At 35.2% G+C, this 12,899-nt stretch overlaps 1 protein-coding gene across 1 annotated transcript; it reads left to right on the forward strand.

Annotated features, from left to right (window-relative positions):
* Window positions 1-5,534: 5,534 nt before the first annotated feature.
* On the forward strand, window positions 5,535-7,328 carry LOC110691350. Its single transcript, XM_021868269.1, has one exon. It carries the CDS (start codon window positions 5,535-5,537, stop codon window positions 7,326-7,328), a length of 1,794 nt encoding a protein of 597 aa, XP_021723961.1.
* Window positions 7,329-12,899: the final 5,571 nt, after the last annotated feature.

The following is a 12,899-nucleotide window of genomic DNA, read 5'->3' on the forward strand; positions in this document are numbered from 1 at the left end:
ACACCGGATCACAAGCAATGATCTAGTATCGGATACGCGTCGTTTTCAATCTGTACTGTAAAATTGTGATAGTATATTTCTCTTTATACGTGATACGGAGTAAAACAATAATAAAATAAAATTAAAAAAATGGTTGGCTATAAATTGATGTTCAATAAATGAGTAGGTCACTCATTGAACGCCGCCTTTGTTACAGTTACGTATTCCTATGGATATTGCTTTGGATGTCTTCAATTATTTTTACACTTTCATACAGTTTGAATTTTATAATATGGCAAAAGTTAATGAGCATTCCCGGGACGTTAGATAAGAGAATTAAAAATGGGAATGTTAGAGTAAAATTAACATTAATTACACCGAACAACGCGTGATTTCGTCATGCATTCCGAACTTAATATCATTTCAACCAATATAATTATTCCTTATCTAACGCCCCGGGGCGCTCGTTAGCAAGATCCTTATAATATTCATATACTCCATTTTGACTAGTTTTGTTGATTTATAACTAAGAAAAAATATAGTCACGTGAGATCTTATTAAATTCGTTTCGGTTTATAGTTTTATACTATTTTAATACTAAGGGTCTGTTCTCTTACGTTGAAATACAGTTCAGTTCAGTTCAATTTAGTTCAGCTTAGTTCAGTTCAGTTCAGTTTAGTTCAGTTCAGCTCCTAATTTCCTTCTCTTATAAAATATTCATTTTAGTTCAGTTCAGCTGTTCAGTTCAGTTCGATCAGTTCAGTTCAGTTCAGTTCAGTTCAGCTCAGTTCAGTTCAGTTCAGTTCAGCTCAGTTCAGTCAATGAGAACAGGCCCTAACATTTATAATTTTTACATATTCCTTCCGTGTTTTAATAAATGTTACATTTTGACCAAACACGTATGTCGTGACCCAACTCTGACCATTAATTTATCTAATCATATTGTTAATAAATTTACACAAAGCCTCACCCAAACATTGGTCGGTCCATCTTAACTCTTCCGTAAACACTCTCTCATCTTCTTCCTCATTTTCTCTCTACTCTTACTATTTTCAACACACTTGATAATCAAACCTTAACAATGGTGAGATTGGTATTGTCGACGGCGAGAAACTCATCGGGATCAAAGATGTCATCCATGGTGGAAGAGAGAGATAGTTTAAGAGAATTGAAGAGGATGGAGAGGAAAGAAAATAAAGATTATTGATTATATTTGTCCATGTATGTTTGATTTGGCTTGATTATTGCTTGAAATTCTCGAATTTTTCAAAAAAAGGCCGGCTAAAAAAAAATTCAATTTGGGGCTTTCTTGTGGTGTGTATATTTGTTGAGATTAATTGTGCTATGTGATTCTATGTTCAATTGTAAGCGTTTATAAGTTGGATATTGTCTAGATTATATCATCTATAATAAGTTGTATGATATCCTCTATAACTTGGATTATATCCTTTATAAGTTGGATGGTATCAATAGTATCATCCATTGTCTAGATGATATCCCATATTATATTAGCTCTATGATATCCTTTATTAGTTCAATGATATCTTCTATTATATAGGTTTCATGATATTATCTATAGGTTGGATGATATCCTCTAGTAGTTCTATGATGTCATCTATAAACTGGATGATATCATCCATTGCCTAAGCTATATGATATAATTTATAGGCTTGATAATATCATTTATAGGTTGGGTGATATATACTTCCTCTATATTTTAATAAGTGTTACACTTTGACCAAACACACATGCCTAGACACGACTTTGACCATAAATTTATCTAATTATATGTTTGTAAAACTATATGAAAATTGATATTATGAGAATATACATTATAATGATTCCAACAATGTATTATACAATAACATGTGTCTTTTTATGTATTAGTAAATTAATCAAGTCAAAATCATTATATAAATAGTAATAAAAGTCAAAGTGTAACACTTATTAAAACACGGAGGGAGTATCTTCTAATGGATATATGATATAATTTGTAGGCTAAATGATATCCTCCATTAGTTTATTGGATGCATAATATCTTTTACAGTATTAGTTATTGATATCATCTATTGTATCTATGATAATCCTTTATTGGTATTATGATATTCTCCATTGGTTCCATGATATCATCCTAGATAATAACATCTAGTGTGTATATATTGATATCATCTCACCTATAGATGATATCATTTGTTTGTTCAATGATATCATATCTCTCTTTGTTCCATGATATCATGTATAGGCTTAATTATATCCTATATTGTTTATATGATATCATCTACAAAGTGGAATTATTGTTTTGAGGCAAGCCTTTGGTGAGGCAAGCGCAATACCTTCTCATAAAATTATAGGAAAATTGATATTATAAAAGTATATGTTATAATGAATTCAACAATGTATTATACAATAATATTGGATTTTTATATATTAGTAAATTAATCAAGTCAAACTCATTATGTGAATAGTAAAAAAAATCAAACTGTTACACTTATTGAAACATGGAGAAAGTATAAAAAAAATGGTTGAAATAATGAGTTAAGTATTGTATCAAACGACTAATCAAAGATATAAACGATTGAAATAATGTATCGACAAGCATGAAATGAGAATTGTTGCGAGTATAAAGAAGCGGAGGAAGTATGAGTTAAGTACTGTATCATCAAACTGTGAAATTAAATTTGCTGGATTTTATAATTAAGTTTGGCATGTAGGTTCTACTTTTTACCTTTACCTCATAAAATCATCATCTAAATTAACTAAATTACCCTTCATAAAGGTAAAAAGTGAGACCCAAATACCGGAGATTTTAGCCAAAATTGTTAAAGTGGTAGTGCTAATTAAACTTTTTATATCTTTGTGGTAGTTCTTTTAAAAAAAAATTTAATAGGTAGTTGTTTTCAAAACACGTGCTTTAATTGGTAGTTATTAAAGTGGTAGTGCTACTTAAACTTTTTACAACTTTGTGGTAGTTCTTTTAATTTTTTTTTTAATAGGTAGTTGTTTTCAAAACACGCACTTTAATTGGTAGTTTTTAACAAAATTTCCTTAAGTTTGTGTGTAGTCATTTTAGCTCAAGAATGTACTCCCTCCGTTTCTGAAAGTTCGACTCACTTAGCATTTGCACGGTCCCCAATAAGCATCTTTGACTATTAATAACTATCTTCTAAATTATTTTTTTTAATAATGGATTATTTTCTCTCTCTAAGTTGAGAGCACCTCTCTCTAGGTTGAGAGTTTTCTCACTTCACGTGAGTTTCCATTTCCAAACCCTAACCCTATTCCTCCTTGGACTCCACAAAAGAATTTCCTAGCTTCTTGGCTTTTTCTTGGTTAGTGGTACATGCAAAAACTTTTCAGAAAATTTATCCAAAAATCTTTCCAAAACCTTTCACCTTCTCTAAGCTTTTCTTGCTCCCCCAATTGAATGTAAGCAATCTTTTGCTTCCTTGAGCCCATCAAAGGGGATTATTGGGGAAGTTTTCTCTGGTGCAATCGAGGCAGGGACACTTGTTTCCCATGCACTTGGCTTGTGGTCTTTAATCTTCCAGTTTCGGCAATATAAGAAGGCACTTATTTCTCTTCTTCTGTCCATCTCATCCATCTGAATATTCTCTTCTCCTTCTCTTCTGTCTTTTATTCTATGTCTTCTCTGCCATGGAGAATAATCATAACCCCCCTCCAAATGAAAACACAAATCAGCCACATAGAATGGGTGTTCTGATTTCACCCCCATCCAACTTTAATGCTCTTGGAGTAATTAATTTCAACAGATGTGTCATTGGAATTTTTATTGGCCCAAATCCCCCAACTATCACCTTCGTCCAACACATTATCAATCAAAGGAGGACCTCCAGGGGTCATGTTCGAGTCCACCAAACTGGAAATTACTTTCTTTTTGAATGTTTAGTCCCTAGTGACATGGACGGCCTTCTCCGACAGTACACTACTACCTTTGATGGTAGGCTAATCAACCTGAGGAGATATGATGCAACTCTCATCCCACAACAAATTAATTTCTCAACCTCACGGATATGGGTACGAGTCTATGGGCTGCCGCTTCCTTTCTTGACTGAAGCTTGGGCTCGAAGGATCTTTGTTCACTTGGGTTATCTCAACCAATTGGACCCTATATTGAATGGCAGACTTCCTCAAATAGCGGAGTTGCGAGCACTCATGGTGATTGACATGACTCGGCCGCTGATTCTGGGGTGTTACAAGTAACCGTGTTATTTGGGTCTATTTCAGGTATGAAGGTGTTTATCGATTTTGTAAGCGTTGTGGTAGAGTAGGCCATAACTCTGGTAATTGTGGTTTGCGTATTGATGTTGCGGCAAGTCGTTTGTCTCGTCGTCTTGAAGCTGTTTGTTGAATTGACTACCTTAATATTTTGATGATTGACTTACATAAAACAAACTCTGACTAATGATGTTTATGAGTCTTGGTTGAACAGAAAGATTCAGGTACACAAATACATGTTCCGGAGTAGGAATAACAGAGTTTGGAAGACTTGATGATGAATGCAAGCTTTCAAGATGTCCTCACAACTCTATATACTTAGTTACTCAGTGTACGAGCTTAAGAAACAAAAGTGTTAGAAGGAATGGAAGGAATTAAGAAGAAACTCGAAGTTCCTGAAGGAACTTGACGATTGACTCAGAAAGTTTTAAACAAAAGTTTTAAAACAGTTTTCATATCCCTTAATTTAAGGAAGTGATAAAAATCAGTTTTGAAAAAGATTTTAAAAAGATTTTATAAATAAATAAATAATTCATTAATTTAAAAAGATAAGTTTTAAATTAATTAATTATTTATCTTTTAATTAATAAATAAATAATTATCTTTTTGAATAACTGATTTTTTTGACTTGGTAAATACTGGCTCCTAGTATTAAGGAGAACGTTGAACTTGGGAGTCAAGCTAAGGAAATCATGTTCCTAAATTTCCTCTGCCTACATCCCAACTTCTCAGCCAAAGAGAACGTGGGATTAAGGGGGAAGTGGGAATTTGATGGAAGCTTGAATATTCTCTTTATAAAAACATATCAACGTTAAGTTTTGAAAGTGTGGAAAAACAATCTTAAGTATTCTGAGCATAGAGTTTCAAAGTGTTTAAAAGAGAAGTTCCTTCCATCCTTAGTCTCTTAAGTTCTTTAGGAAATACTTGTAATCATTGTGTAATTGGGTTTGGGTTGTGAGAGTTGTAAAGTGTGAGACTTGAGAGAGTTGTTTACACTGTACAAGTGATTCGGAGTAGAATCACAAAGTGTGAGAAACTGTGATTGAGGGATCACAGTTGGGTAACTTGAGTTCCTCACGGAACTTGAGTCTAGGCAACGTATTAGTGATTGTAAATCATTTTTACATAGTGAATTTATTCATTGCCTATCTCAGTGTCTTTTTTCTTAGTAGTAGATTTAATTCCGCAAAATTTACCATAGTCTACATACACTACAATTCACCCCCCCTCTTGTAGTATACATTGTTCTATCAATTGGTATCAGAGCAAGGAACTCGGAAAAGCAGGAAGCCCTGTCGAGTCAAGTTCCTGGAGGAACAATGTCGAAGGACGAGAGACTAGCTGAAGGTTATTCTACACAAAGACCTCCACTTTTCAATGGGAAGTACTACGCCTATTGGAAGACGAGGATGGAGATGTTCATACAGTCCGAGAATTATCAAGTCTGGCGAGCTATCGAGGTAGGAGATTACGAGGTAACAAAGACCAATGCAGAAAACGAGGTAATTCCTAAACCTATTTCTGAATACGATAGAAGCGACTTTGAGAAGAAAGAGATTAATGCTACTGCTAAAAAACTCCTAGTTTGGGGTTTAGGGCCAGATGAACACACTCGTGTTATGGGATGTAAAACATCAAAAGAAATATGGGATTTACTAGAAATAACCCACGAAGGAACTCATGAAGTTAAACGTTCTAAAATTGATATACTGCTTTCTAAATATGAACGTTTTGAAATGGGTTCAAAAGAAACTATTCAAGAAATGTTTACTCGTTTTAAAAATATTACTAATGAATTAGTTTCTCTTGGTAGAGTTATTCCTATGGATGAACAGGTACGCAAAATTCTAAGGAGTGTTCCTGAAGATGAACGGTGGAGATCCAAAGTGGCAGCTTTGCAGGAATCAAAGGACTTTACAACTTTCAACCTTGAACAACTTGCAGGTTCCTTAATAACTCATGAGCTTCACCTATCAAACAAAAGCCAAGAAAGTTCAAAGAGCCGAGGAATTTCTCTAAAGGTTGTCCAACCAAGTGAAGAGGATTCCACATCTGGAGAGGAAGAAGCTGCCATGCTAGTCAGGAAGCTAAAAAAGCTGTACCGCAACAAAAGGTTTGGTGACCAAAAGAAAAGGAACTTCAAGAAAAACCAATATTCCAAGGAAACTGGAGGATGCCACAAATTTGGGAACACAGATCACTTCATCAAGGAATGCCCTCTCTGGGAATCAGAAAAAGGAAAAGGCAAAATGAAGGAACACGGAAAATCTAATACTCCAAACTTTTCAAAATCTGATTATAGGAAAGCCATGATAGCTGCGTGGGGAGACACAAGTTCCGAGGATGAAGAAGAATCCACGGAAGAAGAGATGGCAAACCTGTGTTTGATGGCTAAACACAGTGAGTCTGCTAAAAAGTCAAAAGACAAATTAATTTCTTTGCTCATAGAAACTTTGGATGAATATAAAGAAATATGTCTTAAACTTGGACAAAATGAAAAAGCTCTAGAAATCTATAAGGATCATATGAAATATTTGAATAGTTCAAGAACAGATGTTCAGGGAAGATTCTTTGATTTGCTAGATAGAAACACTATGCTTAAAGAAACACTGGAAAGAGTCAAAACTGAAAATATCATGTTAAATGTTGAATTGACTCAGTATAAATTGTTATTCACTAACATTGATTCTAATAGTGCTCTTCAATTGCCTTTAGTAACCTTTAATGATGATCTTGAAAATTTGAAAAAAGAATTGCAGGTTACTAAAGACAAAAATGAATCCCTTAAAAAGGATTTAGAAAGAGCTAGAAACAACAAAAGTGCAATCCACATGGGAGTTCCAAGGTGGATATCCGAAGCTCAAACCAGAAGGACAGAGGGTTTGGGTTTCAACCACAAAAAGAAGAATAGTGGTAAAAAGAAAAAGTACGTGGAACTCCCTAGTGAGACTGTGTGTTCCTTCTTTGGCAAGTCAGGACACAAAGATATTGATTGCAAAAGAAAGGAACTTAAGTCCACTAAAAATATAGCTTATGTATGGCAAAAGAAAAATGAGTTTGCTGTATCAACAAAGGAACCCATGAAAGATGGGGTTCCTGAATCTAACCCTTAGTTTCTTTTGCAGGTCGTAGTGAGGGGGAACAACCAATGGTACCTCGATAGTGGTTGTTCCAAGCACATGACAGGAGATAAATCAAGATTTCTCTCACTGACGGCCTATACAGGAGGAACAGTGACCTTTGATGATAACAAGAAAGGCAGCATTGTTGCCGTAGGAAAAGTTGGAAGGTCAAGTTCCCAAGCTATTGATAATGTTTTTTTAGTCGAGGGCCTCAAACACAGCTTATTAAGCATATCACAATTTTGTGATAAAGGAAACTCTGTAAGTTTTGATTTTGAAAAATGTAGCATCATTCAGAATGACACTGGGAAAGTTTTGCTGGAAGGAACTCGGAAAGGAAACACTTATACAGTGGATCTCAATACAGTTCCGAGGAACAACTTAACTTGCCTCAGTGTCATTGAGGATGATCCTTTACTGTGGCATAAACGTTTTAGTCATGCAAGTTTCTCTTTGATTGATAAGTTAAGAACAAGGAACTTGGTAGAGGGACTTCCTTCAATCAAGTTCCTATGTGACAAAATTTGTGACGCTTGTGTGAAAGGAAAGCAGGTCAGGACATCCTTTAAATCCAAGAAGATGGTGAGTTCCACGAAACCCTTAGAGTTAATTCATATGGATTTATGTGGTCCTATGAGAATTCAAAGTAGAAGTGGAAAGAAGTACGTCTTAGTAATTGTTGATGATTATTCTAGATTTACATGGGTTATTTTTATGTCTAGTAAGGATGAGACTTTTGACGAGTTTGTTACATTTTCCAAGAGAATTCAAAAGTCCACAGGTAATCAACTGATACACCTTAGATCCGATCATGGCACTGAATTTGAGAATTTTAAATTTGATGATTTATGCAGGGAACAAGGCTTAAGTCATAATTTCTCAGCTCCAAGAACTCCACAGCAAAATGGAGTTGTGGAAAGGAAGAACAGAACCTTAGAAGACATGGCTCGAACCATGTTAATAGCCAACAATCTTCCAAGAAACTTCTGGGCAGAAGCCGTGAATACAGCCTGTTATATTATAAATCGTGTCATGCTAAGGCCTATATTAAATAAGACACCCTATGAAATGATGAAAGGCAGAAAACCGAACATATCTCATCTTAGAGCATTCGGTTGTAAATGTTTTGTGCATAATAATGGTAAAAGAAACATAGGGAAATTTGATGAAAGGAGTGATGAAGCCGTATTTCTTGGATATGCTATTAACAGTAAAGCGTATAGAGTTTACAATAAACGTACTATGTGTGTTGAGGAAAGTGTGCATGTTATATTTGATGAAACTAATCCACTTCCATGTACACAGGAACATGAGGACTATGACTTTGAAATTGGTCTAGTACGTTCTCAAGAACAAGAAGAAGATGCAATAATTCCAAATAAGCAGCCAACTCGAGTAAATGAAAATCATGAAAATCCGGAGAAGGAACTCGACATACTGACTGAAGCTCCTTCGACAGAACAGCCTCAGATTGAAGAACCTGCCGAGGAACCAATAACACAAGAGGAAATCACTGAAGAAGAAGCAACTGGCTCAGAAAATAAGAATAGTCGAGTTACTATCCAAACCTTCCAGCCCAAACCTTGGAAGCACCAAAAGTCACACCCACTGGACAAAATTATTAGTGACTTATGCAAAGGAACTCAGACTAGATCGCAAATGAGGAACTTCTGTGCCTTCAATGCTTTTCTATCTACTTTGGAACCTCGCAACCATAAAGAAGCCTTAGAAGACCCTGACTGGATTATAGCCATGCAAGAGGAACTTAATGAATTCAAAAGAAATCAGGTATGGCATCTTGAACCTAAGCCACTAGATAAAAAGGTCATAGGTTTAAAATGGGTCTTTCGAAACAAACTTGATGAATATGGTACAATTGTAAGAAATAAGGCTAGGTTGGTTGTAAAGGGATATAACCAACAGGAAGGTATTGATTTTGAGGAAACATTTGCTCCTGTTGCTAGACTTGAGGCTATTAGAATTTTAATATCTTTTGCTGCTTTTATGGGTTTTAAACTGTATCAGATGGACGTAAAGTGTGCGTTTTTGAATGGTTTATTAAAAGAAACAGTTTACGTCGATCAACCCCCTGGATTCGAGAATCCAAACTTTCCAAACCATGTTTTTTAAACTTGATAAGGCTCTCTACGGGCTAAAACAGGCTCCAAGAGCATGGTACGAAAGACTGTCCAAGTTCCTTTTGGAAAATGATTTTAAACGAGGAAAAATTGATAAAACTTTGTTTTTAAAATCTAAAGGAACTCATCTCTTAGTTGTGCAGATCTATGTTGATGATATTATATTTGGTGCAACTAACGAATCTTTGTGCAAGTACTTTGCTGACTTGATGTGCAGTGAGTTCCAAATGAGCATGATCGGGGAACTCAATTTCTTTTTAGGACTGCAGATCAAACAAACAGAATCAGGAATATTTATACATCAGCAAAAATATGTCAAGGAACTCCTGAAAAAGTATAACCTTGACAGCGCAAAGACTAACCACACTCCTATGGGAACTAACTCTAGGTTAGACGAAGATCCCTCAGGAACTTGTGTGGACCAGACAAAGTACAGAGGTATGATTGGTTCCTTACTATACTTAGCTGCAAGTAGACCTGACATTTCTTTTAGTGTTGGTCTGTGTGCTAGGTTCCAATCAAACCCCAAAGAATCGCATCTAACAGCCGTCAAGAGAATACTGAGATATCTCAAAGGAACTGACGACTTGAGTTTATTCTACCCAAGAAGTGACACATATGATCTTATTGGATTTGCCGATGCCGACTATGCTGGGGATTTGGTGAATAGAAAAAGTACATCAGGTATGGTCCAATTCTTAGGATCTTGTTTAGTTTCTTGGAGTTCCAAGAAACAGAATACAGTTGCTCTATCCACAGCAGAAGCAGAATACGTAGCAGCTGTTGCATGTTGCTCACAACTGTTATGGATAAAACAACAATTACGTGATTTTGGCATAGTTCTTGAATGTGTTCCAATATACTGTGATAATACAAGTGCTATTTTCATATCAAAAGATCCAGTACATCATTCACGTGTAAAGCATATTCATGTTAGGCATCATTTTCTAAAAGACAATGTGGAAAAAGGCTCTATTAAACTAGAATTTGTACAAACTGAATATCAAATTGCTGACATTCTAACAAAGCCTTTGAGTAGAGAAAAATTCAAAAAGATGCGATTGGAACTCGGAATGATAAAGCTGAATTGAGCAGTTCTTCTTGGAACCCCAAGGTATGTCTTAGTGAAACGATTGAGCATTGCTATATATAACCTTGGTGTGAAAAACATAATCTCGAATCTTGCAATGAAAGAGTGTGTAATTCTAATGAGTGTGTGATCATGTGATTATGTTGATGAAGAAGACAAATTAAGCCATATTATTTTCCAAGTTCCTTTGTGAAAAGCTCTGTACAGGTCAACCAGTATTTTACTTTGAAGTAACTTACTGGAATTTTTTTTCTTTCGTAATTTTTAATTTTCTTTATCTTTCAATTTTTATCTTTTTATTAATTTTATCTTATAAATTTCAAAACAACAAAAAGATTTTTTTATTTTCTCAATTAGATTTTATCTTATTTTTTATCTTTATCTTTAATTCTTATTTTATCTTAATCATTGTAAGTAAATCAAAAAATCCTTTACCTTACCCCACTAAACTCTCAACCATCATTCATCGAGAATTACATTCTCAAGCCTGAACACATCCTTCAAGAAAAATCATTGTTAAAGCTGAATTTAAAAGTGGTGAATGGGAATGTTTGTTTTGCATCTGATGTGCAAAGTGAGTCTGAGGGGGAACACAGTGAGGGGGAAGGAGAAAAGAAAGAGGAAGATAGTGAGAAAAATACAGAAGAAATTGGTGAGAAAGAAACAGAAAAAGATAGTGACAAAGAGGTCGAAGAAGACAAGAGTGATGGGGCAGTAGAAAAGAAGAGTAGAAAAGGAGAGAAAACAGAAGGTGAATCAGAGGAAGCAGGAGAAAAAGAAAAAGAGAAAGATACAATAGAAAAAGAGAGTGAGAGTGATATAATAGAAAAAGAGAGTGAGAGTGATATAATAGAAAAAGAGAGTGAGAGTGAGAAGGAGGAAGAGGATGATCAAGAGAAATTAATGAAAGAGTTGCTTCAGAAAATTGGGGGCTCTGTCAAACACACCCCTGTAACAGGAAGAAGAAGGAGAAGTATCAGACTTGCTACATCTAAACCCAGAACCCTGCAATCTGAGCTTGTTATTGTTGAGTTGGATGATGATTCAACCAAAGTTTCTGAAGGAACTTCCATCCAAGTTCCTCAGGGTCCCTCCTCATCTGTTCCAGAAGAAACTCCATCACCACCTCCAATTCCATCCCCTGCTCACCAAACCACACCTTCTCCACCTGCTTCACAGCCTCGTACTTCTGGTCTCGGCTTCAGTGCTTTTAACTCTGGTCCAAGTTTCTTGCAAATCCAGGAGGAACTTAAGCTTTTGTCCACGACACTTACACAGAGTATAACTAACCTTTCTTCTAAAGTGGATAACCTGGCTACTAAAGTTGAGGGGCTGCAAACTCAGATGCTTTCTCTAGAAGATAAAGTAAATGCTCATATGGACTCCTCGGCTCAGGAACTCAAAGATAAAGTGAAGCAAAGTTGTTACAAGACCATTCTCGATGCGATCAAGGATGTTACCTTACCATGAAGTTGCTACCATTTCCTAGCCCTTTGCAAAACAAACCTACCCCACTCTTTCTTGTGATTTATTAAACAGTGATATTGTCCTTCAATTTTATTTTGTTTGGCTTGTTTTGAAAACTTTATTTTGTTTTTATTTCGGTTTGTATTAAACTGGCTAAGTTTGTCTTTGAAATTGATGTTTTCATTTTGGTTGCATATGAACTATGTGCGCATGCTTAATCGTTCATGAATTCAGATTTACTACTCCCTCCGTAGTTTAGTACTATATATAGCATGCTCTTTCTATCATTTTGATAATGTCAAAAGGGGGAAGAGAAGAACAAACTCAGAAAGCTGGACTCAAACCGATTCCCTTCAAGTCTTCATCATTCAAGTAAAGGTATAAATTTCACAATTTATTAATTTCATGAATGATGCAGACTTCTTTTTCCTTAGTTTATTTTATTGCTTTAAATAATTTAATTGTTTTATTTAAGTATTGGTTACTCTGATTGCTTGGATATTTGTTTTGTTTAACCGAGTTTGTTTTTGTTTGTCATCATAAAAAAGGGGGAATATTGTTGAATTGACTACCTTAATATTTTGATGATTGACTTACATAAAACAAACTCTGACTAATGATGTTTATGAGTCTTGGTTGAACAGAAAGATTCAGGTACACAAATACATGTTCCGGAGTAGGAACAACAGAGTTTTGAAGACTTGATGATGAATGCAAGCTTTCAAGATGTCCTCACAACTCTATATACTTAGTTACTCAGTGTACGAGCTTAAGAAACAAAAGTGTTGGAAGGAATGGAAGGAATTAAGAAGAAACTCGAAGTTCCTGAAGGAACTTGACGATTGACTCGGAAAGTTTTAAACGAAA

Source organism: Chenopodium quinoa, unplaced genomic scaffold (genome assembly GCF_001683475.1).
Source record: "Chenopodium quinoa cultivar QQ74 unplaced genomic scaffold, ASM168347v1, whole genome shotgun sequence".
In the NCBI taxonomy this organism is placed as follows: Eukaryota; Viridiplantae; Streptophyta; class Magnoliopsida; order Caryophyllales; family Amaranthaceae; genus Chenopodium; species Chenopodium quinoa.